The following is a 25,075-nucleotide window of genomic DNA, read 5'->3' on the forward strand; positions in this document are numbered from 1 at the left end:
CGAAGTTAGACCACCAGATTAACACCGTTTTTAGTGTTAGTTCGGCTCTACTTCTGTGTTACTATGACACCTATTTCGGCGTTGAAATAACTCCGTGTGCGGTGTTGATGTAACCATGTGTTGGGCCAAAAAGCCTTGTGGTGTGCATGCTTACGCTTACCGAGGATTTTAATATTAAAATAAGAATAGTAAACTACAGAACGTTTCATTTAGAAAAGCATCAAAAATTTCTTGTTGTCCTCCCCAATATTTATTGTGAAGTATTTCTTGATGAAGGGGGTGCGGTGGCTCAGTGGTAGAGCGTTCACCTCTGGTGCTTGGGGTCCAGGGTTCGATCCCAGCCCCTGCCAAGTGAAATTTGTGGTGGACAAACACTGTGCTCGTGGGTTTTCTCGGGGTTCTTCCTTTTCCTTCCACTTTCTTCATTCCACCATTTCACTCATCTCTCATCATCACCGTCTCCTTTACCTAACCGGCATAACCGTGGGACGTACAACTCAAAGATTTCATTTCATTTTATTTTTATTTTTTGATGGTGCGAAACACAACCTTCAACAACATCTTGTTAAAGAATGATAGGAAACTCTTATCTATATCCTTATAATGTGTTTGCCTCTTAATTGTTTTTCTACTTATTTTCCTCCATTTTTGAAACATAGTCTACGTTGTTGACTTGTGAGCTCTAGTGCAGTGAAGAAGTGACACAGTAATATGGTGTTTCTCGCTGTTGACATATTTCTTCAGAAACATTATGTAAGTCAATTGAAAACACATCGCGCGATTTGCATGTTGAAATTTTGCGAATACCTGGATTTGTTTAAGTATTTCGTTCTACTGTGTTTGTCTGTATCTTCTACGTAAGCCTTTATAATTAGATGCTCAACATATTGGAAAATCACGCAGAAAACATTACCGATTTTCTACATTTGTGTTAATTTAACACACAAGCTTTGTGACATTTCAACTATCGGCATTTGATACACAACTCCGAATGGAGAGTGAATTGTTCTAACCACCTGTTTCTGTTATATTTTAACACAATCATGTTAACACATAGGCACGTCCTTAAAATAACAAAACGATTTTTTACAGTAAAGGGACTATACGGGTGTCGTACATAAGCTCACCGGGCATAAGCTCACCGGCAAAAAGCTCATTGGCAGTCTTATATTACAGGAGCGGACAAAAGCTCACCGATAGCAAACATAAGCTCCCTTGAGGGACTTGTAATAAAATTCACCGAATATTGAAATTTAGGCTTTGGCTATTTCCTAAGCAGAAAATGGAGCTACTATCTTACATTACTTATCATATATAAAAAATAATAAAAACGTTGCTGAGCTGCGTTGTATTAAACGTAAGTCAGACCTTGAGAAACTTGTAATAAAATGTCCTTGATATTAAAATCTAACCATTGACTAAAATTACAAGTAGGCCTAATAATAGTAGAAAGTAGAGCTACTAATGTCGTATAGCACTTATCAGATATCAGAATAAAATAGAGATGTTGCAAGTTTAATGTGCTAAGCATAGGTGGCAGTAGGCCTAATTTTGGAACCAAATTTTTCTTATAGGCCGGACAATAATTTCATGATTAAACATGAATACTTACATAATAGAATTTTCTTGCTAACTCGACTTTTTTTTTTTTTTTTTTTTTTTTTACAAATTCATCATACTCAGATGTATTTAGGCCTTGCTTCTTAGTGCTGTCGTCGTGTTTGCAAACCAACACTCAAACAAATATCTTTCTTATTTACTAACACCAAGCTTTTTTTTTGTTTCATAAGTTGTTGTTTTGTTCTCAGTAAATAACAAAGAGATTCATTTGATGAGTGTTGGTCTGAAAGTATGATGACAGCCTTAAGACTTGAACTCTGCATCATTCTTAATATTTTATTCTGATAACTCCTATATGACGTTAGTCATATAGCCTATTTTCTATTGAGAAACTAGGCTTACTAGTAGTCAAAGCCCAGATTTAAATATCCGGAGCATTTTATTACAAGTTACTCAAAGCCTGCCCTCGTTTAACACATTAAATCCTGCTACATCCTTATTATTGTTTTCTGATGTCTACCAACTGATATATAGCATTAGTAGCTCTATTTTCTACTGAATTAGGCCTACTACTAGTCAAAATCATAATTTTAATACCTCTTCATACCCATCATACTTTTTCTAAAGCAAAATCAATTGTATATCTCAGATACTTTCAGCCATGGTGAGAAAAAAAATAACAAGGAGATACCCTTCCATCAAAATTTCGTTTACCCACATTTCTTTGCTGCAAAATATCCTGCACCGAAAGTTTCAGCACAGGGGAGGGGGTTGGATTGCTCTCTTCATTAAAAGAAAGTAGTATTCTTTTGTTTGACCAAATCTGTTTTCAATTTATATTTTAACATTCAAAATCTACTTCACTTTAATATTCAAAATCTAGTTTTCATTTTTGACATATTTCCCTCTTGCCATTTTCCCGTTGCGTATTAATTTTATTCAGGTTTATTTTCCTTTGCAATTAAATTAGTTAACCTATAAATGTAATTAGTTAACATAGGTGGTCTTATGCCCGGTGAGCTTTTTGCCGGTGAGCTTATGTCCGCGAAACGGACTGTACATGAATAAGGAAAGGATGATAATACATAGCTAACATGCTTTGAGCGGGATTCAATACCATGACAGACAGGACTTCCAATTGTGGCATAAGGAATTAGACCACAGAACCACAATTTGTAGGTCTTTTCTTATAGGCATCAATAAGGATAGCCAGTCATGACATAATTGTCGGGTTTTCCAAGGCATTCCAAGGCATTATAAGGCATTCCTGGAAACAAATATTAGTGCATTTTGTAAGTACAGGTTGAAAAAAAAACACTCCGATCTTCGGAGTGCCAGATTTGCAAACATACCGGATTTTCAATGGTTATAGGCCAATAGACCTACGCCAGGGGCGCACCCACATGGTGTCCACCGGGTCCAGATCCCAAAACTCAGATTTCATTTCAGTTTCTCACCTAAACTTCGTAACTCGACTATCATTTGTACACATTTGTCACAAAGAAATGATTTGATTATACTCCTCATCTGTACTCTTCCTTTCCTCGTAAAAATAAATCTAGTCTTATCAGATTTTCTGGTAATATAGATGGCAATAATTAACAATTACTTATCGTTTTTTCGGATGCAAAAACCACAGGTATAACACTACATAAACGTATTGGAACCCCCCCCCCGAAAAAAACTTGACCTCCCCGAACAAAAAATCCGTGTGTGCACCTGCTATATGCTGTATATAGTTAACAGAATATGGCTACCAGTATAGGTCTTTAAGGAAAAAAGATAAATAAACATTACATGAAAACCAAATATAATTTAAGCTTTATCAACTAAATAAAACAAGCCCATAAAATTGTAAATCAACTGAATAAAATAAATAAAATAGTTCCTCGGAACTACACAGCCATTAAAATAATAACATCATCTCCAGGAGGCAATAGCACGTCAATCCGGTAAATTTGAAAATGCACTCCGAAATCCTTATCGCATTGATTAAATATATATGGTTTCTTTAAACTCAGAAGGATGCAAATGCCCCTTTCCTCCCCAAATGACGCCCCTGTCCAGAAGTGTTTAAACCTATATTCTTTTCGGCTCTGGAGTCTAAACGCGATTCGTTCTTTTAAAAAATTTTTATAATGCATTTTTAAACATTACATATAACTTTACTCCTATAGCACTTATTTTCATTAGTTACGTTGTACAATCAAAAACAATATTAGGCATAGATTGGAGCCATCATTTCTTATACCTCCAACCTATACTTAATATTGTTTCTGATTGTATATACATATCTTACACACCGAAAGTGTTAAACATCAATGAACACATCTGGTTTAAATGTTGATTTTCATAGAGAAAAATAGTAAGAGATACCGGGTAATGGCCTTTTCCATATAGATTCAGAGTTCGAGGAACAGATTCTACCTTTGATCTTATTCCTCTATTACAATCAGTAGCACATTACCCTGCGTAGGATAGCAGTCAACTTAATATTGGTATTTTGGGGCGAGCGGTCCCGAGTTCAATTCATAGTAGAGACCTCGGTCCTAAAGGTTTCTCAGGCTAGCCATCATGACTGTAAGTGAGGTTTTCCTTGGGCTTTTCCCATTCCTACTAAGCAAATAGCGGGATAGTACCTAATATAAAGGCCTCAGGACATTTCCTTGCTTTCCCCGATAATGTGCTCGCCGATGGACGTCATCCCTACTAAGTGACGAGTTTAAGGCCATAGATATCGGTAGTACCCAGAAATATGTATAAATAAAGTATAAATAAACAACCAGTAGTTATAGTATAGATGTACTACTTCAAGTTTATATTAAATTGCATAAATTTTCAAGTTTGGAAATCTACCATTATCTGAAATGAAACATATTATTATTATTATTATTATTATTATTATTATTATTATTATTATTATTATTATTATTATTATTATTATTATTATTATTATTATTATTTTATTATTATTATTATTATTATTATTATTATTACATTTGAAAAATGCATGAAATTTTCTAAGATAGAATGAATAGAATACTAAAACCAATACTAAGAAATACTAACTCGACCTGCATTGCGGTTAACTGATAAGTATTCTTGTCTTTCGTGGGAGTTAATTAGATTATGATTTCACATCTATATTTAGAATCAAATCTCATATAGTTTCGTGTGAAATGTTAGGCTAAGATTGGCATTTTTTTTTAGTTGAGCGTTCCTTTCAGCACCGGAGCTATATAAGATGTAGGCCTACAGCTTAACATGTGATCCGAACTACATGAGCACTCACCGAAAATCGAACCCAGGTCTCCATGCTAACCATATAGTCATTAGGGAGCTTTGTAATGAACTCATCTATTAGCAACAGTTTGTGGTAGGAATGACTGGGTATTGGGGATATGGTGGCTCAGAGATATGGTGTTCATACGAGGGTCCCTCCAAGTTGGATCTCAGTTTATGTGAATTTATGGAGGACAAAATCTTGTCTGTGGATTTTATCTCGGTTCTTGCTTTTTCTCCAATATTGACATTCCACTAATGTCAATTCTTACTAATTCTTACGCAATCATTCGTTCCATTAACCATCCGTCTCCTTTAACCTACAGGACATAAACTGAAATTGGGACGTAAAACTGAAAGAGTATTTTGACAGTTTTGCGATCTTCTCTTATAACACAGATACAGGTTGATGATATGTTAATACATTTAATTTAAGCAATGTTACTCGACATAAGTTTAAAAAATGCACTATAAGAACATAAGAACTATAAGAACACGGTTTGTAACATACAGGTCTGAACACACTGTGAACTTGTCTGTGAAATGCAATACTGTATTACAAGGAATATTTAAAATAAACATGGAAAATTCTCTTGCGCATGATTAATCATCTTGAAGCAATGAAGACGGTAGGTAAACCTCAGACTATGTTACATCAAAATTAAAACTTTTTACCAAAGCGATTAGAAAAGTCACCTGTTCCCACATTATATGCGGAAACTCCAAAGTTGGGGTTGAATACACCCCATTTTTTTGGCTCAGTGATGATTTCAGAGGTACTGCTATTACGGAAAGAAAATTTCTCTAGTTTTCAAAGAATTCACGTGTTTGATCGGAAACAGCATTGCATTTATAGTGTTAGCTTGAATGTTCTGCTATTTTTTATTTCCTTTCATGAGGGTTCCAGACGCTATTGTCTTTCAAATGCAGCCAAATTCTTTACATTCACTGTTAGAATTACAAATTCATGCCGTAATCAATTTACGATTTTCAGAAGCTGTTACAAATTGAAAAAATCTGAGGTAATTGTTCCAAGCAATAATAAAAATCGCTGTTTTTATTTATTTTCAATAAACATCTAAAGATGGTCAAGAGCAAATGCGTTTTCCTCGTTTCTGAGAATAGTTTTGATAATAAGTCAACGACTTAATTCTGACTTTTCAAAGTCACCCTCACTGTGCAACTTCTTTGAGCTGGTAGAAATTTCCCCCTTCAAGAAATGTATCTCCCTGGAGAAGAAAATTTTCATCTCTGGCAGTTATAACTTTCCATCATCTACATTTTTTTGAATGGTTACGAAGATAGATTAAATGACTTATTTTGGCTAGCCAAAATAAAGAAAACACTTTTAATTGAATTTAAACATTTTATTAAACATTTCACTTCTCAGCCTTTTTGTAGCGGTTAGAATCACACACTTTTGTTTCTTGAAATATTTATCTATTCATGCGGAAAGTACAATGTTTTGGCAAGGAGTAATTTGAAGAAGGTTGAAGGGGTGGAAAAGTCAACAAATGTTTAGGTCTGAATTCCTGGAAAAGCTCCCGTGTCAATGCCTCATCATTCACTCAAACAGGTCATATTGTAAACTTGCCTGCGGTGCTAGCTATTACCAGCAAGAACTTAGTGTTTCTTCGAGAAAGGGGAACGAGAATTGTTATTGTTAATACAATTATCATTGAACATCATTCTACAAATACTTTGCAACTCTGGTCAACAGAGCAGCATAAATAGGATGAAGTGAGCCGATGTGTTGAACACACTCCTCAACAAAAAGCTGTGGCCAGCGATGGCCCTTTCGTTATCTAAAGCCAGGGAATTACGTTAGTTGGTCCTTCAATGTGTAAAGCTACTCCACCTCCATTGTTTTGAAAATATAACCTCAAAAAGACATGCTTTGTTTTTCTTTCAGTGCTCCTTGAATGACACGTAAAGTTTGATTTCTGCGAATTTATAGTAACCTCACAAATATTGTATTTGGTAACCTGTGTGTTAATTTGATGATAAGGTGTCCCCACAAGTTGCTACTGTTCTTACTATTCAACATTCTATCTGTGACTCTTGTCATTCTTTTAATCAAACGTACATCCGATGTTATCAGAAATGATTTTATTTTTATAACAATAAAATATCATGTAATTCTAATCAGTGGTAGATGTCCAAGTATAAAACACTATTTAAAGAGTGCTAGTATAATCTGAAGCTGTGCGAAACGTGGGAGCCTGTATCAACAAATGGAATCAGAATTATCCTTATCTATCCCATGTATTTTTTGCAAACCGCAAAAATTGTTCAGTGAACGCATACATATTTTTAACACTTATTTCAACAAGGAGATTGTTTTATTTATATTTTGAAAGGTACAAAATCAGAACTTAGCACGGATTGCACTCTTCAAAGCGTTATGAAGCCTTTGGAAATGAAAAATGAAATTTGTAAGTTTTACGTCCCAGGTTATGACGGCTAGGCTAAAGGAGACGGTGATGGTGAGAAATGAATGAAATGGTGGAATGAAGAAAGTGGGAGGAAACGGGAGAACCACGAGAAAATCCACGGTTTTTGTCCACCACAAAGTTCATTTGGCGCGAGCTGTAATCGATCCAGGGACCCGAAGCACCAGAGGTGAACTGATGAGCCACCGCGGTCCCTATGAATAAAGCCTCTGGGCCCGAAAGTTTGTCTTATTTAGTTGAAATTCTTAAGAGTAAGTTTTTGTGTACGTATAAAAAGAGAAAACTGAAAATTCTGCTATCTATTACTTAAGGCTGCGTTCAACACTCGGAATGCGATGGGATTTCCCTATATAATAACATAGTATATTTCTTTCCAAAATATTATGAAAACTATTTATTTTAAACATTTCAAAATTCTTCCAAATGTTTGTTAGTATTAATAAGCATGTTCACTTTTACTTTTTCTTGCTAGTTTAATATTAAAACGTGCTAATTAAAAATTAATTTTCTTCCATTTAAAAGCTGTTTTATTTATGGTCTTTATGTTGCAAGAACGCAGAACAGCAGATAGGAGGCGAAGCAGGCAGTCTCATTCATTCTCTGCCCCCGGCTAGGTCACGTGCGTGAACTTTGGGTTGTCCCCGCAGACGAAGATACCAATGCAGATTGACAGCAGATAAGAGCAAAGCCAGTTTTCTCTCTCTTCATAGATCACAAAGATTTCATTGATTCTGCGTAAACATCTCTGCGAATCGTTACCTGTAGAGGCATATTGGAACTAACAATGTACGAAAGTTTCAGAAAAGCTCTCTGTGTTGCTTTCAAGTGAGGAAACTGTTCATCTTATAAAAATAGTTTTGAACTGTATAGTGAACTGAATAGCAAACTCGCTTCAACTCGCCGGGAATTCAACTCGGGTCTCCTGCAACAAGACGCATAGACTATCCACATAGCCCTGAGGGGCTCTATCGAGCCTGAAACCGGAAGAGTGAAATTGTTTTGCCATTTCCTGTTTCAGAAGAGAGATACAGGGGAAGATGGTATTTTTCTTCAGATGCTCAATCGATTTTCGATAACTGTCGTTATCTACTACTAATTTAGTTTTATGGCGATCAATGTTAACCGAAAACGGTTGATTTCTTCTGGTTTGAATGCAAGGTTAACAGAAGAAAGATAACCTATTCTTGAGACGCTGTATGAATTCCCGAAAATTACTCGATATCTCTGACAGCTCATCTCTGGTGTGTGGGGTGGCCGGTTCGATCCCAGATCGCACCAAGTGGGCTTTGTGGTGGAGAAACACGTGTGTATGGATTTTCTCGGGGATTTTGTGTTTGCTCAAACTTTCTTCGTTCTACCATTTCATTCATTCTGATCATTACCGTGTCTTTTAGCCTAGCCGACATAACTGTGAGACGTAAACTCAAAGATTTCATTTCATTTCTAAATAATAACCGAATGCATTCTACAGTGCTCTATTCTCCAATAATGGCGTAAAGATTGATTATATGCTTGCAGATTGATATGCCATAAAATTGATTATTCATGCAAAGAAATGTACGAACATCTGCCAGGTAGTCACTACAAAAAAAGAGTGATATATATTTCATTCAACATATTTCAAGCTCCACTTTCATTGTACGTGTTTACCTTTCCACCTTAATTTAGTTAAAGGGAAAAGGCTTGCATTTGTCTTCTTTTCAACTATAATAAAAAGAAATATTGCGATTTTTACGAAGACAATAGTGCTGTACTTAACTTCTAAAAATTCTTCAAAGAAAATCACTCTGTTCAGCCCGGTCATTCCATCTTCAGAAAATAAGCAAACTGTTCAGAACTGGAACGGCATCCAATAATGTTACGAAGTCGATTATTATTATTATTATTAACATTATTATTATTATTATTATTATTATTATTATTATTATTATTATTATTATTATTATTATTATTATTATTATTATTATTACTAGTAGTAGTATTAATGGAGGAACAAATTAATGTTTTATATAAATGGCCCAGATTTTCGTTTGTTGAAAATGATTTTTCGTCGATGCTTTCACAATATAAATAGCATATTTTATTTTTAAAAAATACAATTTTAAATGTACCAATATTTTCTCATGTTTCTTTGTTTATGTATTTCAGGACATTTCGATCTTACAGTGAACACTTTATTGAACCTTAATATACACAATAATTTATTACATTACTCAGTGCAAAGTGCTCAATGACTAAAGAACAAATGTTTCAGTTGAGATACTCTGATATGCTTGATTACAAAATAGTCATAACATTTCTCCAATACCTCGGGCAATTTAAAAAAAAAAACAAGTTCCTTTCTTCCACCCCCATTTACCATCCTCAGCTCTGACTAACACGTTTAATTTCCATATTCATGTGTAAATTATTTATAATTTATCACGAGTTGAGAGCATCAAAGACGGATTATATAACACATTAAATTATTTTTTCTTAATCTCTGGCTTCATGTAAGGCTTACACTTTTTTCATATTAATTACCACGTATGAGATTTGTATCTATGAGCAAATTTATAGAAAATGAAATGTTTGAGTTTGCCCCAAGGCTTTGCCTGTTAGGCTAAGGGAGACGATGATTAACAAGTGAATGATGATGGAAGAATTGGTAGAATGAGAAATTGGGAATAAACAGGAATATCCCGAGAAAACGCGAGAGCGAGATCTTGTCCAGCACAAATTTACTTGGCCAGAAGTCGACCCAGGGACCCTACGCACCAGAGATGAGCGTTCTACCGTGTTTTAGTCTAAATTTTTAGAAATCTAGTTGTAGAATAAGCCACTAATATATTCAATAAGTAATTTATTAAACTAAGTTTTGTGTGAAACTAATTCCTTGAATCCAGAAAGTAATGATTTCCTCAATGTAGCTCAGCAGTGATCTGTGGCTATGCACTTATTCATTTTATACTTAAATTATTGTGATTAATGTCAAATTTTTGTTATGATGGATGATGTAAAATAGTTGTTGTGCGCCATTTGAGGAAAATGGCAAATATCGAACCCGAGAAAATAGTAACGGAACATGGATCAATGGTATTCATTCATACAGATAATGATGGGCTGACTCGACACCTAAAACTACAATATTCCGATTGGTATAGAAAGTAGTTTGCTGGCATGTGAGGGCTTCATACCGATCTATCTTCTTCTTAGATCACGAAGACAAAAGGCAACAAATATTTACGGTACGAGACGAGAAAACATCATTTCTCGTCTCGTCTCCTGGGCAACACTATTTCCTTTCAAATCTCAAGGTTTTACTTGGCTATAGGCCCGTGCACGAAGGATAAATTATCACGAAAATAATAAAGAAAAACAGCTAATTAAAGTTTTGAAAGTATAAGCAGAAACCAAGCCCAGTAAAGCATTTAATGTTGATAATTTTCTGTTCTGATGCCTGTCTTCCAGTTACTCTAAAGATAAAGACTTTTTGAATTGCCTGTTAGCACAACAGGAATTTGTATTCGAAGTATATGCAAGCAATAACTTACTATATCTTCGGAAAGCCATTGAATAAGTAGCCTAACTTCGTAAAAGTTTAATGAAAATACTTTTCAGTAGGTGGAGAAAATAGGATTTTAATTAAAAAAAAAAAGATTTCGAATGCTCACTTCTTATTAGTATTAGAAACATTGCGATGTCTTTCCATTAGATGAATAAAAATATTGAAGCTGCTTACCCAACGAGCTCTCGAATTATCGGAAGAAAGCTGTTGTTGCACAAATAGTAGACGAAAACGTCCCGTAATATATAAACAAAGAAACTTGAGAGCACATTGGTTTCGTTTGAGATTGTAGTTTTGTCATAATCTCAGTTTTCTCCCGCCAGTTTAACAGTATATTTTATGTCCAATATATTTATTCTTTTACTATTTGAATGCTTTTGCTTAAGTTAATTTGTTTGTCATCATCCTTTCTAACAACTGGTTTTACTCAGTTCCATCAAACCGATTTTGTTTAAAATTTGCACACAAGTTCATTGTTGACGAGTTAAGTTGATTTGAGTTTGACGTCCTTTCAACAGCTAGGCTATATGAGACGTGAATCTAAGGATTAACGTGTAATCTGAACCACATGAGCTTTCGTTGGGGATCGAACCCGAGTCTCCCACGCCAAAGACGTCATTGTCCGTGACAGTACAATAATAAAATATATTCGGGTTCGCACTTCACGAGGGACAAACTTCACGGAGTATAACCTCTTTTCCTTGAAATCGATTCCACCCTTCCATCAAACAGATTTTGTTCAAACTGTACATACAAATACATTGTCAGTGTCACTACACTGGAAATTAGGTGACAAAGACTACATGAAAACTAAGTGACAGAAAATTAGACGATGAAAAATTGGTGAAATGGTAATTAAATTCACATTTCATCAGTCTTGAGAAGTAACACAGTAATTTTTATTGTCAAAGCATTAGAATCTATAAAATAACTAGTTACTTTTATCATAGGCATTGCTTCCACGTTTTACTCATAAATGCAACTTTGATTTTTTATCAACGAGAACTTCAGGAAAATAATGAGATTAAAATAGACAGCCAAGCAGGGTGCGAAATCATTTGAAAATGGTGCGGTAGAGATCTATAAGTCAGAAATAATAGTCCCTGAGAACCGATGTCCTAACCAAGCATTAGAACTACTAACTCGAAGCGCTTCACTTGGCCAGCCATAGATCTCCATGAGCAGTAGAGTCAGAGCATAGATTTTATTATTTATGAAATTCCCGTTTCTTCGCTAAGTATTTAGTATTTCAGTTTGGTCGCTCAGATATCCGGTCACTTATATGGAAGTCTAAATAACACTATGTATTTATATTGTATTATTAGCAAGAATATATTATAAATAATGATATGATTTCAATACAAATACTTGATAGACAACAAAAAGCCGTGCTGCCTCAGTGGTTGAGCGCTCACCTCAGGTGTGTGGAATCTCTGACTGGATCCTAGCTCGCGCAAAATTCTGCTTGTGGTATACAAACAATTGTGTGTAGGTTTTCTCGGGGTCCTCCCGCCTCCTTCCACTATCTTAATCCATCATTATTATCTATCTCATCATGACCGTCTTCCTTAGTTTTACTGAATATTTGTAGGACGTTAAACCTTAAAAAATGAAAGCACAAATACAACAATACGATTGATTTGCTTATTTAAATTTAGTGTCCCTTTTCAACAGCGAAGCTATGAGATGTGGACTTACAGTTTAAGGTGGAATCCGAACCACGGTAATCGTTCAAATTTTTGTAGGGCGCTTCCACCGGGAATCGAACCCGGGACCCCGGACCCCGGTTGCACCGAAGATGGTGCGCGAATGCTAGCCAGTAGACCAGCGGAGAGAGCCACAATAATACGAGTAATGAATGATTGTGTTACTGTTTTTATAGACCTAAAATATAGTTTGCAATAACGTATCTTACCTTAGAGAAAAAGTTTAAGATTAAACTTCACTTTCTTTCCGTGTGTAACGAGAGTTGAACATGTGACGGCCAGAAGAAACCCACGTATGAGGACAGTAACAGCATCCCATAATTTTAAAGGAGATCCACTGAGTTTAATTGTTAATAAAGATTGAAAGGTACTCGCCAACATAGGTTTCTTTCGAAACTTTTAATATGAACAAAACTGAATCCACGTTCACAGGCAGCAGTTGATAATGGCACAGAACGAACTTTCCGCGAACGGTCTTTAAGAACTTGAAAATCACTTACCGACTTAGAACGTGACTTGTACTCTCTCCATTCTGACACTGTAGAACCCCTGTTTGGTCTAGTGGCTAGCACGCTTGACTTCGGTTAACGTGGTCCCTGGTTCGATTCCCGGTGGTATACAGTTGAACGACCAAAGTGGTCGGATTCCATTATAATCAGTAGGTCCACGTCTCCTTTAGCCTAGCAGGCATAACCGTGGGACGTTAAACTAAACCAAACCAAGCCATTCTAACACTGCAGGATTTAATCCAAACAATTGAGCTTCTTTATATACGTCTACGTTACCGTATAAACCACTCATGTTATCACGATCTTTATTTTCAAACACTGAAAAGCACTTTAGGACATCATTAGAAGGAAACCTTCTTTCCACTTCTACTAAACCCTGGATTACCTGCCCCCTTATTTGATCAAACTCACTATCATCACTCCCTCTATCAGACGCTTGTCTGCAGTGTACTAATACAAAGACATTGGTAGACATCATCTTTCATACGCATTCTTCAGAGCTTGCAGTGAGCGAAGAGGGTCGATAGATCATACTGAGTCGGTGGGTCGCAATGGGTCACGGTGGGTGGTGGGTCGCAGTCAGAGATGGAGTGGGTCAGTGGGTCGGTGGGTCAGTGGGTCAAGTGGGTCAATTTTTCTGGGTGGGTCAGTGGGTCGTGGGTCGAACAGCATGTGACCCACTGTGACCAACCACCCACCGTGACCCACTGCTACCCACCACCCACCACGCCCCACTGCGACCCGCCACCCACCGTGACCCACTGCGACCCACCGACTCAGTATGATCTACCGACCCTCTCTGCTCACTGCATTGTAGACAAAATCTTCTGAGGACTGGTAAATTTGTCTCCGTTTTACTTTCAAGACCTTCATTACCCTTTCTTTTTCACTTGTTTCTGTCTACTTACCTGAAGTGAGTATATCTAACCAAGTGAAAAAAAAAAAACTTCAGGCACTTTTGGATATTGATATTTTTAATAGTAATAATAGCAATAGGACTTACACTACTACTTGGCTTTCGAGACCTGTGAGTTTTTAGAGCTAACTACTGGAAAAAATACATTTTTGAATCACTGTAATATATAAATTATTATATAAAAATTGAAAGTAACTATGTGTGTCTGATCATCACGGTCAAATTGCGAAGTTAAATGAAATTAATTTTGGTATATAGTTTGGCCTTAATCCAAATTGGGATGTTATATTGCTTTTATTATAATGCATAATATCCTAAGGAGGTAGTGAGGATCCGAATTTTTGCGAAAAAAAATGAGTATCTCGCAAGCCGTTAAACTTACGGAGATGAAATTCAGTGTATTAACTCTTTATTGAAAATAAACAGAGTATGTCCTAGCATTTTTTAAAATTCTCCTTTATGTGGGGAGAGGGCACTTTCTATATATGGAAAATTGGTAGTCAGTTTGTTTGTAAAAATGATCGAAAACGATCGATATTATTTAAGAAAAAAATAGAAACAAAAAATACAGTGCTTGGTTCATATATCCATTGCTTTCTGCTATAATAATTGCTGAAGCTTATGTTTATTATATGGAGCGCTTACAGCACAGGGCAATCAACCCATAAAGTTGTGAGAAAAATAGGCATAAAATTTGCACTGTAAGCTTAATTACACGGAAATTTGAAGTTTGGATTGTACACTTTTTACACTTTTTCTCCCTTTACGTTGGTCTACTTACTTTGATTTGAAACTTTGAAATTTCATCCTTTTTTCCACTGAAAAGTATTGATAATTCAACAAGGAAATAATTATACTATGATAATTTAATTGAAATTCATCGTAATTTGGCACATGGCAAACAGCAGTGTGGTAATTGAAGTTGAAGGAGGGACATTCCCATTCACCTCTAAACACTTTCCAGGAACCTCGTTCCCTTTCGCTTTCTAGACAGGGGAGGGAACTTCGTAATGGTATCAAACCTTCATGTGTAGTTACAAAAATTAAATTTATAAACAAATGAGAAATCATCAGTTTATCAGGCTTTAATTGATAATTTATTCACAAGATTCCCTATCAAAGGCGTGGTAGATGAAGTTTCTGTTCTACATGGGTCGACATTGCCAACTGACATGGTCGATATGGAAAAGATGTTGTATGGTGATAGAGAGATGATACTTCTTGCTGAGTATTTCAAACCTGACCAAGAAAAATCGTTATCAGACTTAAGTCTAGCAAGTAGATTGTCGATGAGAAGTTGCAAAAATCGGGTAGAAATATTATCAATTTCCACGACAGAGTGCGAACAGGGATTTCACCTTATGAATTTACAGATGACTAATATTAGAAATACACTAAGTGCTCAAACATTGTCTAAATTGTTGCTCATCAATGTTAATGGCCCACCGCTAGACAAGCTCAAAGTAGACGAGCTAGTTATTTCTTGGCTGGAGGATGGACATCATTCCCCTGCGGATGATTTGCCGCCAAAAAGTTACCAACAGGAAATAAATCCGATTTCAGGTGTTTTGAGGTGGAAAATTTCGAGTTCCGGAAAATGTATACTTGTATTACTAATGCCTTATTTGAGTTATTCAACTTTGTACCTAATTTTTAGTAAGTCTCTTCTTTGCTTTAGGTAAACTACTTTGAATATTCATAATAATTGCAATTATGCATATTTGTAACTTAAATTTAACGTGGTGTTTTAGTGATTATACAAATTACAATTACGAGCATACTTTATGAAGATGCTCTTACAGAGGGTACCCGAGCACCTTTATATGCTATGAACAACTGATTTTTCAAGTCTTTTATGAGAAAAATACTGTGAACTGAGAAACCATAACCTTTTCCATATTGTACAGGGGTATTTTCCTGCGAATAGAAGTTTCTTTTGGAATGCATTCAGACATTAACACTTGAAAGAATACTCTCTTAGTACAAGTATATTTTAGGCACACACTAATTTCCCCCGCCTCGAACTGTTTCAATTTCCCCACTGACAAACACTTTACCATTTTATATGGTAAAGATCAGATCCACTGTTATTGTAACAGAGTGGTGCTTGAGCGATTGACTACAAATTCAAACTCCGATTAGTGATGATTTCACAGTCTTGTTTTATTACAAGTGTAAACTCTTTAGTCAGTTCAGAAGAGGCCGTGGATCTTGTTCAGAGTTGATGACGATGGCTTTTGGTGAGTCAGAGTAGGTCAAAGTAGATGAGAGTGGTTCATGGTGGGTGGCGGGTCATGGTGGGTCTCAGTGGGTCATGGTGGGTGGTGGGTCGCAGTGGGTCACGGTCGGTGGTGGGTCACAGTGGGTCATGGTGGGTGGTGAGACGCAGTGGGTCACGGTGAGTGGTGAGTCACAGTGGGTCACGGCGGGTAGTGGGTCACAGTGGGTCACATGTTGACCCACGATCCACTGACCCACGCAGAAAACTTGACCCACTTGACCCACTCCATCTCTGGATACGAGTCGATTTGAGACTGCTCGTAAAAATCTGGACTCGACTCGAATGTCTCGAAAATCTTTCTATAATTCAGAATTAATGCTGGGCAAAGTACAAGTGTGTCTGAACACACAGTGCACCAAACACTCCTAAAGATTTGCTTACGCAGCCGACGACCCATCCATGTGCGAATGTTAAGATCACGACATCCACAACTACGACTGAAATGAACAGGTGACTATCGCCACTGGACCTTGACGCAGTGTCGGAGTGTTGCATTGTTTGATGAATCCCGATACTTTGTTCATCATGAAGATGGGAGGGTGCGAATCCATCGTGTTACAAGGGAACAGCACTTTGACTCCTGTACTGTGAAGGACCGAGACAAGCTGTTGGCGGCTTAATTATGCACTGGGGAACCTTCACGTGAGCATGACGGTAATGTTTCCGAACAGTAGTGGCCATCTCCGACAAGATAATGCACCATGTCACAAGGCCAGGAGTGTGATGGAGTGGTTCGAGGAACACAGGGGCGAGTTCCAAGTGATGTGCTGGCCCCCCAACTCGCTGGATTTGAACTCAATCTAACATATCTGGGATGTGATTGAACATGACGTCAGAGCGCATCGACCCCCACCCCGGAATTTACGGGATTTAGGTGATCTGTGTGTGCACATGTGGTGAAAAATCTCTCCAGCGACCTACCAAAGATCACTGCATTCCTGTCAAGACGCGTCTCCTTTCTTATCCGTGCCAAAGGTGGACATACTGACAATTAGGTAGGTAGACATAAACTTCTGGCTGATGTGTACGTATATTTTAACTCGTATACTTTGTCTCGACTCGAATTTCGACACGTCTTGTCTCGAATTCGAGGCGGGTCGAAACAAAAAGTATCGAGTCAAGAGAGAAACATATTTTCGAGTCGAGACATTTTCTCGAGACAAGTCGAGACAGGCTTAAATCTCGACTCGACTCGACTCGTACGCATCCCTACACTGGACACATGGATGCTTACATGAATGTTCCCCAGAGCATAAATAAACGCTGCCAGCTTGCCTCCGTCCCGCAATACAGGTGTCAAGGAGCTGTTCCCTTGAATCACGACGGATTCGCACCCTTCGATTATCATGATGAAGAAGGTATCGGGATTCATCAGACAATGCATCGCTCTGTCACTGCGCCAAGGTCCTTTGGCGATTGCAATGTGTTCATTTCATTCGTAGTTGCCAATGTGTGGTGTTGACATTTGCAAATGATGTGTGGTCGGCTGCGGAGGCCCATCATTAGGAGTGTTCGGTGCATTGTTTGTTCAGACACACTTGTACTTTGCCCAGCATTAAAGTCTGATGTTAGTTCCGTCACAGTTCGCTGCCTGGCCTGTTTTACCAGTCTGCCTAACTTACGACGTCCGACATCTGTATTGAAGTGTGGCGCGCAACTCCTCGACGTTTGGAAGTTGTTTCCCCTTGGTATCGCAACTTGTTGAAGGCACTCACCACAGCACTATTCGAACACCCAACAAATCCTGCAGTTCCAAAATAATGGTGCCGAGTCTTCGGGTCATTACAATCTGCTCTCATTCAAACTAAGATAGATTGCACGCCTTTCCCATTCTACACACGGCCAGCACTCGCACTGATACTGCATGACTGTACGTGTGTCTGACTAGCAGGCATTCCTCGGCAGGTGACGCTGCTATCGCCTGAATGGGTTTATATCGATAGTAGGTAGATGATCATAATGTTCCGGCTGGAGTATAAGAAATAAATTTAAAATGTAGGAAATTTTCAACATTCTGACTAACTTGCAGGAAATTTCACAAGTTATGGCAAGAAGCAACTGACTTCGACAAGACAAGAATAGTTGATGAGGCAATCATTTTTCAGGTTTTTGACATGTGCGGCTTTGATGTCAACAAATATTTCATGCCTTGTTTGGTGCTAATCAGTCACGCTTCCATTTTCTTTTCTAACTTTTTCTAATTCACGATAATTAACAATACATGGCGCAGTTCGAATACATGTCCACTTTTTCATTCAATCCAACTCAAGCCTTTTCAGATACTATATAGTTGTATTTACTTACGAAGAGTTAATTGCATGCACATACTTTCTTCAAAATAATATTAAAAATAATATTAAAGATTTTCGGGACATTCGAGTCGAGTCGAGATGTTTACGTTCAGTATCTACTCGAAATTGGAGTCAAGAAATAAATTTGTCTCGACTCGTCTCGAATTTTACAAAATGTGCCTAGACTCGAATCTCTACTCGAATTCCAGTCGAGTTGAGTTGAGATTCGAGACATGTCTCGACTCGTGCGCATCAATACTTATAAAACTTAAATTGAAATGGTGCACATGTTCTAAAAAGTTGATTTCAATTGGATCCTAATCACTAATCAATTATGACAGAAAATACTGTTTACCATTTTTAATCAAAATGACGAACATTACTGACATTGCTATAGGTTATTTCATCTATCTGTATACATTCTGCAATTTGATTTTCATATAACAATTATTATCCGAGTTACGGGATATACAATAGTGAATATTTATGATATTATGATAACCACCATTTTGGTTTAAGAACCCATAGAGAATGATAATTGTCACAATGGCATAATTAGGCCCAGCAGGGAACCGAGCAGAAGTTGAATTGAGCCTCTAAACACATTAAACTGTAGATTATATAATTATGATTTGCACTTATTCGGGATTCAACTAGTGAGCCCAGGAACACTACCCCGATTGCCCCAGCCTACTCATATCTCTGTTATGTACTTGTGCATATTACGTTATTTTCCAAAGTTCTTGACATATTCTAAAAATTTTGTTCAATTCGCACAGAAGACCTGAAAAATGATAGAAAATGCTATTCACGGTTTTGAATCAAAATAGTGAACAACACGACTGACATTTAAATGTCAAACAAACTTTTAGTATTTATGACAAATTTAGATTTACATATAATCTGAAAGACTTGTTTTCGTACGAAATTAGTCCGGTAGGATAATTAGTTTCTGCAGGACAATTATTAACATTTAATTTTCTAACAATTGTCGTTTTGTTTCAAAGTCATGTTAATGGGACGACATTCATACAAAAGGATTTTAATTTATGTAGCTATCGTGCAAGTTTCGATAAAATTGATTGAGATGCAAAGAAGTTACTCGAAGAGAAAGAAACCTATGCGTTAGTAAATTTGGAAGCTTTTAAGATCGTCACTTTGTTTTCAGAAACTGAAAATTTAAAAAAATACAAAACGACAAGCCTACATCGATCCATCTATCTGATCTGACATATCAAAATCGCTTCAAAAGTATAAAAGAAAATCGTGGGGGACCAAATAACAAACACGAGTTATGGGCAGTGAAATCATAAACTTGTTTCTTATTTTCTATCAGAAATTATCAAAGCATTGTCTATTTACGAAAAACAAATTTTAAGGTTTTGTTTATTGCAATTCAAAGAAAGATTATAAAACGCAACTCAAGACAGTTGTTGAAACGGCTACCAAACATTTAAACCATCACTTCCACTCCCAAGCGCCAGAGCGTTACAAAGGAATGCATGTAAACGCAAGTGATACAAGCATTCAGGCACTTTGCGCTGTTGCCACACTTCGGACGCCATATAGTCAGTAATTTCAAAGGAAGTATACAAATAAAATACACAAACTTTGTGACTCGAGCGCCAAGGTGGTAAACGGCCGAACTAAAAGCAGAATATAGGTTTACAATATGCTATCCATTCGACGTCCGACGAACTTTAAATATCGAAGTTATTACTCGTCGAAGAACATTTTCGGTAAATAAAATATATTATTTTTTCCAACCAACAATCAGAAAAAGCATAATTTTCCATGAAACACACACAGGAAGAAAATTATTGAGGATTGTCATTTGGCGTCCGGTATACGGACGTCATATGTACCTGGACGCCACATGTAATGCAATCTTCGTAATGTACGGACGCACTATAGTAGCAAAACTAAATATATATATATATATATATAAAAGGGCAACTTTCGAAACAGTCAAATCTCCTGTAAGTCGGTCAGGAAAGGTTCAGCAGGCCAAATTGCTAAAACGGGCAACATTGAAGACGCAGTTAGTGCAAACTGAGTTATAGAAACATGTACTGAATTAACGTGATGTCATTTGATGAAGCACAATCGCATAGAACCAAACGGGCTCGTGTGTGTTTTCGAAGTGTCTTCGTTTTGCTGCACATTAATACATTTCCGTTACCATTAAGATTTGCTTATAAACTAAACTTTACTCTCTGGTACGAGCCGCTTAAGTCGATCAACCAACATGAAGAAACTTCAAATGATTTTGAAATGATGAAAAAATGACTTATTGAAACTTTGGCTATTTAAATACTTTGTATTATAAGATGAAAATTGATGTGAAATTTGCGTAGTTGACATTTAACTTTTAACGTAACTTATTAGTAATTTTCATAATACAACATATCAAAGAATCAAAGCACTGATATGAAACTAATAGCGAGAAAATATATTGAAGTGATGACTGTAGAAAATTAAACCTGAAAAAGACAAGTGGCAACTTCGGTTTCTGGAGGAAGGGGCAATCAATTTGGGTCTTTGATGTAATTTCCTTGTATTTAGAAAGAAAATATCTAAATATCGTTTTAACTTGCTGGATAATGAGAACATGAAAATAAAGATTTTTGAAAAGGATTTGAAAACGTATTTAACATTCTCTCGTAAGATAGAATATGTAACAGTGTTTGCCTACAATCTTTTCCGTTAACTTCAGTTCTAATTACCCGGAGATTTTGTTGTTGTAGATCTGTGGAAAGCAGTCACTGTAAAGGCCAAGAAAATTTGAAAGAAATCACATACAAGAATTTCCGTCATAGTTAAGTCAGTTTCTTTGAATACTACTGTGTGTAATGGAACTTCGAAGCAATAGTTGGAGTAGAAGTGTGAAACGTTTTAAAGTCATAAGAAATCAAAAATTGGGAGAAGGTGGTTTCAGCCTCTAATCGGGTTACTTTGCATCAGTCTAAAGTAACCAAATACAGTAACTTGGGTAAGGATGCTCCACTTTTTCATTATTTTACCCTCCTGCAATTGAGGTGAGGTTTTTGAATTTATGATCAATTAGAAGATTGACGTCTTGCTTGTAATATTTCGAAAGACAATTTTATTTCAGTAAATTTAAGAACTTAAAATAAATCATTTACAAAAAACTTCAAGTGGTGCATCTTCGTCATGCATGTGAAGGAAAGATGCCCCAGTTTCACATTTTTTCAAAATGTGTTTATAAACATCATAGAAACAGGAAACAGAATTATGCTTTTGTACCACTAATATTGCTAACTTCATTTTTACTAACTATCTAATTATAAAGAAAATTTTCAACAAAATGACAAATATTCTCCATGTATATTTTCTAAATCCATTTGTAAACAATGAATAAAAATTAGAGAAAAAAAGAATTGTGGACCTTACACATTATTATCATTTGTTCACTTTTTCAAACTTGGATTCTTGCGATCACAATTAATGCAGTGAACCCCAACTACCGTAACCGTTCAAATTTTCCAAGGCGTTCACACCGGGAATCGAACCCGGGACTTAATTATATTATAATAATTAATGCAATAAAGAATACAATAATAATAATTAAATACATTTATAGGTTAACTAATTTAATTGCAAAGGAAAATAAACTTGATTTCTACCTTCCCATGCTGGAAGATTCCAACACAGGAATATTCAGTCACAAGATGTTGTTGTGTGTGGAACGTGAGAAAACTATCATCGAGTTTTGTCTGTAATACATACCAAAGAGAATAAACATGGCAAAAGCACCAGCTGTAGGCATCGATCTTGGGACCACATATTCCTGTGTTGGAGTCTTCCAGAATGGGAAGATAGAAATTATTGCAAATGACCAAGGAAACAGGACTACACCAAGCTACGTAGCATTCACAGATACTGAGGGGTTGGTCTAGGAGTGAAGTAGGAGGGGGAGTAATATTCAGGCGGCCCAGCGGACGAATCCTCGCATCTGTAGCGTTTTCAGCTGAACCGAGGTTCGACTCCAGTCGGACTAAAACCCCGGTAAAGCTTGGCGCTGCGAACAGGCACACGAATAATGTATAGCGTGAAAATCTACTAGTACAACATTTAGTGCATTATCCGTGCAGAATTTTGATTTCCTAATTATTTCCATTGTTGTGAGCACTTCATTGTTGAAAATGCTGGACACTATATCTCAGTCAGTAATTCACCTGTGGATGTGAAATCACGCAGACATATGTACTAATACAACTTCTAGTGCATTATCCTCGCAAAATTTTGATTTCCTTATTTCCAGTGTTGTGAGCACTCCATTGTTGAAAACACTGGACACGATATCTCAGTCAGTAATTCACCAATGGATGTGAAATCAAGCAGACATATGTACTAATGCAACGTCTAGTGCATTATCCGTGCAAAAATTTGATTTCGTTATTATTTATATTGTTGTGAGCACCCCAGTGTTGAAAACGTTGGACACGATATCTCCGTCAGTAATTCACCTATGGATCTCAAGTCACGCAGACATATGTACTAATACAACTTCTAGTGCATTATCCGCGCAAAATTTTGATTTCCTTATTATTTCCATTGTTGTGAGCACTCCATTGTTGAAAACGCTGGACACTAGATCTCCGTCAGTAATGCACCAATGGATCTCAAATCACGCACGCGTATGTACTAATACATCATCTAGTGCATTATCCGTTGAAAATTTTGATTTCCTTATTATTTCCATTGTTGTGAGAAATCCATTGTTGAAAACGCAGGACGCGATATCTCGGTCAGTAATTCATCAACAGATCTCAAATCACGCAGACATATCTACTAGTACTACATTTAGTGCATTTTCTGTGGAGAATTTTGATTTCCTAATTATTTCCATTGTTGTGAGCACTCCATTGTTGAAAACGCTGGACACTATATCTCAGTCAGTAATTCACCAATGGATGTCAAATCACGTAGACGTATGTACTAGTTCCATATGAAATTTTGATTTCCGCATTATTTCCATTGCTGTTTTGATTTCATTGTTTACAATATGATGCAGGATATCTCCGTTGTAATTTTTTCAATTAGTGTTAAGTCATGCACACTAGTGCAATATTTATTGCATGATGTACGAGAAAATTGCCATTTCGTATTTATTCCATTGTTGTGAGGATTCTATTAGTAAAAAGGAGGCTACGATATAAAATGTTGGCACACTACACACGTCCATTGACTGCTACAACATCTAGTACATGGTTCATACGAAATTGCGATTACTTCATTATTACCATTTTTAGAAGCTTCTATAGTTGAAAAATGAACTATATTATTTTTGTTGGCAATTTGTTGAAAGTTACAGTACTTACGCGCTTATCCTACTAGAATATCTATTGCATTATTGATACGGGATTGTGAAGTTCATTTTTGTATACACTTCATATTGAAAGCGAAAACCATGCTCGTTTACTACACTATCTGGTGCATGCAGTGGCGTAGGGAAAGGAGGCTCAGCGGCGCCGCCCCCTCAAAGATTTCCGATTATGTACTCTGATGCTTGTAATTGTTTATATTTTTTTATGTTGGTTATTTTTGTGTATATCCGGTACTAAGAACCCACACAGACACACAAAAACATCCTAGATACGCTGCTGAGTGCATGATCCACATGGAATTTCGATTATCTCATTGTGGGACATGGTCACATTCAATAATATAAAAACAGTATAAAAATCTACACAAGTTGTATAGGAGTCATTCCTCGCACTTACCATCAAGTAAAATATAATATGATGCTAGTGTCTGCAAACAGTTGTTTGACATGTTTTCAACAAATTCTCTTTTACTGTTATCGAGATGTTCTGTTCATAGCTTGCAAACAGTGGGAGTTCACAGAAGTCGCATGGGCCTGTCTGGGAATGAAACTTCCTTCTTTGTCGAGGGATGTCACAGCTGGTGGGCTGTTTTTAGGAGAAACAGGTCAAGACACTGTCTGTCATGTGTTTGTTCCGAGGAAGTTTAGTACATTTACTCATTTTTCACGTCTACGGCAATCTGAAAATCCTTTTTTCTTTTATCATTTCTTCATTCGACAAGTAAATAGTGAAGAGTAGAGAACATACAGAAGTGAGTTATTATTATTTTAAAAATCTGCTCACCTTTGAAATAATAGCGTTACGGAGGCTTTGTTTGAATTATTCATGTCCCTTCGCTCAAATGTCTTCGAAGCCACACCCACCTCCCAACCGAAAATACGGTTTAGACTTCCGAATTATGCTATGCATAAGAATGGGTATTATAGAATGACTATCCGTCCACCTGTCAACAGGTATCAGAGCAAGAACCGTAAGAAATATCGATAAGCGGTTTCTTGGAATTGAGTCAGTGTCTCAGCAATAGGTTTCAACTTCTTTGTTCATTCTCTATTCAAAGAAGTGGTAGAAATTAACAATTTCCGATTTCAAATTTGATCGACATAGAACAGAAATGGTAACATAGCAAGAAGCGGTTTTGTAGAATTGATTCTTCGTCTCAAGAAAAGATAAAATTTCACT

General features: G+C 36.6%; 1 protein-coding gene across 1 annotated transcript in view; it reads left to right on the forward strand.

Moving 5' to 3' along the window:
* The first annotated feature begins 667 nt into the window (after positions 1-667).
* LOC145694151 (uncharacterized) overlaps positions 668-25,075 on the forward strand; it is a 51,098-nt gene continuing 26,690 nt past the window's right edge. Inside the window, exon 1 of the mRNA XM_081770262.1 lies at positions 668-753. Within this exon, the coding sequence (XP_081626388.1) occupies positions 712-753 (42 nt within the window). The 5' untranslated portion in view covers positions 668-711. The remainder of the gene's footprint in view (positions 754-25,075) is intronic.

This window comes from Thermobia domestica, chromosome 9 (assembly GCF_964235325.1).
Source record: "Thermobia domestica chromosome 9, izTheDome1.hap1.1, whole genome shotgun sequence".
Lineage (NCBI taxonomy): Eukaryota > Metazoa > Arthropoda > Insecta > Zygentoma > Lepismatidae > Thermobia > Thermobia domestica.